This window comes from Mizuhopecten yessoensis, unplaced genomic scaffold (assembly GCF_002113885.1).
Source record: "Mizuhopecten yessoensis strain PY_sf001 unplaced genomic scaffold, ASM211388v2 scaffold716351, whole genome shotgun sequence".
Lineage (NCBI taxonomy): Eukaryota > Metazoa > Mollusca > Bivalvia > Pectinida > Pectinidae > Mizuhopecten > Mizuhopecten yessoensis.
Window position 1 is genome coordinate 235,400 of NW_018480073.1, and position 5,218 is coordinate 240,617.

The 5,218-nt window shown below is 31.9% G+C and overlaps 1 protein-coding gene across 1 annotated transcript in view; it reads right to left on the reverse strand.

Annotated features, from left to right (window-relative positions):
• The window catches only part of LOC110443556, a 24,030-nt gene extending 22,527 nt beyond the window's left edge, over nucleotides 1–1,503 (reverse strand). Inside the window, exon 1 of the mRNA XM_021487833.1 lies at nucleotides 1,411–1,503. Coding sequence (XP_021343508.1) covers nucleotides 1,411–1,459 — 49 coding nt within the window. The 5' untranslated portion in view covers nucleotides 1,460–1,503. The remainder of the gene's footprint in view (nucleotides 1–1,410) is intronic.
• Nucleotides 1,504–5,218: the final 3,715 nt, after the last annotated feature.

A 5,218-nucleotide genomic window follows, 5' to 3' on the forward strand; every position in this document is an offset into this window, starting at 1 on the left:
CCTCCTCCCCTTATTCAGCACAGAGAGCATGTTTTGAATGTTACCAATACTGTAGGTTGTAAAATTGCATTGTGTAATCATTTTATCATAAGTATTAATTAAGATTGTTGAAATTTTCTCGATTTGAGTCATTATCTATGTTATTTAAGTTTTACCAGTCAATGATCATATTATCACATGTACTAGTCAGTATTCATGTTATCTATAGCATATTTTCCAGTTATATGTTATCAAATTTTAATAGTCAGTATATATTCATGTTCTAATTTCAACTTCATCATGTTTATTTAATATATACTGAACAATTTGTGATCAATATTATGTATCAAGAATCAGACGCCATACACCAAGAGTTTGTTTTTATGTTCTAAGATATTGTGATTAGGGATATTTCCCTATTAATAGTTAAGCTGTGGGCTTTTAAATTTATTGTAAACAATATTTGGAACTAGGGGCAAATCAGAGGTGAGACAACACTGCCAGCTGGTCAGAGCCTTGGAAAACCTACCTCTCCCTTCCTATATAGGGAAGTTAGGGTTGGGTAGCCTGCTCTCCAGCATATTCTGATCTATCTTTGGTGATTTTTGAAGTCTGCTTCTTTAATTAGACGGTTTTAGTTATATTTTGCGGCGGTTTTAATTGGCCGCACCTTTACAAAAAGGTAATTCATTTCGAATATAAAAGTCAAAAGAAAACAAAAATTAGCAAAGAGAAATCATTTCAAAAAATAATCAAAAGAAGAAATACAAATCAAATAATTTAATAAATTCGGCGGCCCAGTTTTTTGGGTGAGCCATTTACGCCAATCCCAGGTCTTTGTGTTATGATTTTGTAAACAGAGCGTTGCTGCATGTTTCGTAGTTAAAAGGAGTTAACATCTCATAGCTGCTTTGGAGGAACTTGGGAAAACATGAAGAACAAAAAAACAAGATTTGTATCCCTAGCATTTTGAACGATTCTCAAAACTTCCTCTATTGAATTAATTAGTGTGTGTATTTTCAGTACGCGTTTGTATACGACCTCATGATCATTCTTGTTTAAATGAAAAGTATGAGTAGTTTAAAAAATAAGTTGTCATAGCTTATATAAAACTCAATAAATGAAACAAGGTGTTAAAGGAATGATACTGAAGTATCATTATTAGAACACATGATGTAACCCACAACATTTTTATAACGATATCTAAAAGAAGAAAAGCAATATGTTGTTAGTACATATGTTCATGTAAGTTGTTTATTTTATATGCTAGTTACATGTTAACATTTGAATGATTTTTTAATACCGTCAAAATGTTCTACTAAATGCCTCTGTCGTAATAAGATACTTTATTATTTTTCTTAGTACTGTGCATATTAACAAAAACATATGGTTTATTTCAAATATCATATTATATCAAAACATTCCTCTTACCTTTAAGCCAGCACAGACAGAGCAAAAACGCAGAAACAACCGTCGCCATCAATGCATTTAATATTTCTCCAGTGAGAGTATTGAACTCATTTTATGTTCGATTTAAAGTTTAGTGTCGATATGTGTACGTCAGATATTTATTTGGATGATTTTGTATATTTTAACACATCACTGAATATCGAATCATTTCGCATGATCACACTTGTATGCCGGGAATCGACCGATGATCAGTTATGCAATACTGGTATTCATAAGTGATTTAGTTTTTAAAAAATCCCATCAGTTTTTTATCACTTCTTTAAAAAATAATTACAACTATCTTTTCATCTTAAATGCATAAACAATATCGGTATTTGCACCATGGTTTATCAAGGAAACAAATTTGGTAAACAAATCTTGTGTCAGTATTCTTGGGATATCACACTTACAAAGATATACTGACTTCGATGTTTGGATAGGAGTTCATACATGCTATTTGTAGCTTATTAAAACTTTAGCAAAACAATCATTAAATGGCATCTCATGTATCACTAATTCAAAATTTTAAGAAAATAAATTGGTATTTTATACATCGAAACCTATTCAAACAATGAAATATCATTAAACTCCTCTATGGTAATAAGTTTGGGTTACAGGGCTCGCTGATTCTGCCGACATTGTAAACACGTCTTTGCCACTGACAAACGTACGCAGGTATAAACAAGTACAAAATACTTTAGGTGCTTCCAAGAAGGCGCACGTTCATCACAGTCATAAAGCGGAAAATGGCTAACACGTCTTTTTAATTGTCATCAAAAGGCCGAATTACATCCACCAGACCTTATACGCTCACATTCCGGATTGGTTCTCGGGTTCCATTTAAACAGATTCATCAGCTTAAGTATTTAAATCTAAAGTTTTACGTCATAGGAAGTCAGTCAGATATTCAGAAAATGAACGGTCAATAAGTAATGGTGGATGCTTGGAATCCGACTACGAGTTTGAGGGGCGGTCAGTTTATCACAAATCACGAGCGAAGATCCTGACTGCAAGGATCAAAAGCTAACAATGTTATACATATCCGAATTTTACAACCAATATCTTGTTCAGCTTTGATATATTAACAAGTAAAGATCCTTATGTTTCTAAAACATTTTTTCTGAATGTTCAATAAAAATGTCAATTTACAGTCTGCAGTTCATCGATTTTTGATACATTTCGCTTAAATTTTAACTTAGAATTTAAACGTTTGTGTTAATATCGGACTCACAAGATTTGCGTGTATATGCTATCAAGTGCGTTATACTTTGAAAGCTTGGACTTATGACATTTCAATTCAAACACTTAGTCCCATATTGACGCAAAACTGTCAATAAATAATTAAGAATTCATGTATCATACATACATAAAATACACATGAATAAATAAATACACCTAAATAAATATATTGATATACCCGAATTAAAAATCGATTTTAAAACAGAATTTTTACAATTGATTGTATAATAACTCAAACAGAGTAAATGAAAACAAATTAGAGTAAATAAACATTACAACAAATCGTATTCAGACCGATCTGACATATTTGTTTTAACTGGATACAAAATGAAAGTTCCTTTTGTTTTCTTAATACGCTTACCCTGCAACAATACATGATTGTATTTACTGGATAGTAACATTCCTTATGTTGTCCTGAAACGCTTTCCTTTCTGGAATACTGCGCTAAATACATGATTGTGTAACGAACGTAATGAACGTCTCAACTTATGATACGATTTCTGATAGATCGATATCATGTCGTCATACAGTGAGATATTGACTGTAGATATATTTCATGACGTCATATAGTGAGGTATTGATTGTAGATATATATCATGTCGTCATACAGTGAGATATTTACTGTAGGTATATTTCATGTCGTCATACAGTGAGATATTGACCATAGATATATTTCATGTCGTCATACAGTGAGATTGTGACTGTAGATATATTTCATGTCGTCATACAGTGAGGTATTAACTGTAGATATATTTCATGTCGTCATAGAGTGAGATATTGACTGTAGATATATATCATGTCGTCATACGGTGAGGTATTGACTGTAGATATATTTCATGTCGTCATACAGTGAGGTATTGACAGTAGGTATATATCATGTCGTCATACAGTGAGATATTGACTGTAGATATTTATCATGTCGTCATACAGTGAGGTATTGACTGTAGATATATTTCATGTCGTCATACAGCGAGATATTGACTGTAGGTATATTTTATGTCGTCATACCCTGAGATATTGACTGTAGATATATTTCATGTCGTCAAACAGTGAGATATTGACTGTAGATATATTTCATGTCATCATACAGTAAGGTATTAACTGTAGATATATTTCATGTCGTCATAGAGTGAGATATTGACTGTAGATATATATCATGTCGTCATACGGTGAGGTATTGACTGTAGATATATTTCATGTCGTCATACAGTGAGATAGAGACTGTAGATATATTTCATGTCGTCATACAGTGAGGTATTAACTGTCGATATATATCATGTCGTCATACAGTGAGATATTGACTGTAGAGATATATCATGTCGTCATACAGTGAGATATTGACTGTAGATATATTTCATGTCGTCATACAGTGAGATATTGACTGTAGGTATATTTTATGTCGTCATACACTGAGATATTGACTGTAGATATATTTCATGTCGTCATACAGTGAGATATTGACTGTAGGTATATTTTATGTCGTCATACCCTGAGATATTGACTGTAGATATATTTCATGTCGTCATACAGTGAGATATTGACTGTAGATATATTTCATGTCATCATACAGTAAGGTATTAACTGTAGATATATTTCATGTCGTCATACAGTGAGATATTGACTGTAGGTATATTTCATGTCGTCATACATTGAGATATTGACTGTAGATATCATTTCTCTCGTTTTGATTTCTCATAGAATTCTTTAGCACTCTGCTGTTAAACACAGATTATCAATATCATCTCATAAAAACCCTGCCGTCAGTTGTTTATTTCATGTTAAATTTCTTTTATGTTTACTTGCATTATAAAATATAGTTTTCTCTCAGCCCAGCGTATAGACATGATGCGTTAATATCTTCAAATTTAACAGAATGGTAGTAACATAAATAAAAATTAATACAAACTTAATATTTCTGGTCTATTGATTTAGAATGACAAAGTAAAATCACTTCACAAGAAAATGAGTGTGTAATGTGTAATTTATAATTTAGAATGGAGAAGTATTGATGCAAATACATGCAGAATTTGGCTAGAGAGAAAGCATAAGCATAAAAACATAAAGAAAACGTGGAACTCCGACTCTAAACAAATTCTATATCAAGTTTTTTTCTGACAATTACAGTAATAAACATATTTGGTAAGACATGGTCCTTTCCATCACTTAAGTGGATTTAAATGTACCTGGTGTTTCGGAAGATGCTTTTAATTTAAGAGATTCCATCGTTCAAATATAACTGTTGGCGACGTTTGACCATTGAGAACGATACTAAAAATTAAAAATATACAAATATACAAAAAATAAAATAAAACACATGAAGATGGATTATCGAGGCCTTTTGTTGCTACACAGCTCTCCGGGAGAACGATTTTATTTTGAAGGAACAGTTAATCTACGTAAATATATAGCAGATATATACTTAATACATAACCCTCTGTACATACATGTATCGTAGGGACATCGGGGAGAACAAAAAAGGGAGTTTACGGTAGTTTTTTGATACTCGAGAATTGGTTTTGTTGTGGTGTTTTTTTGTAACTTTTGTATCATT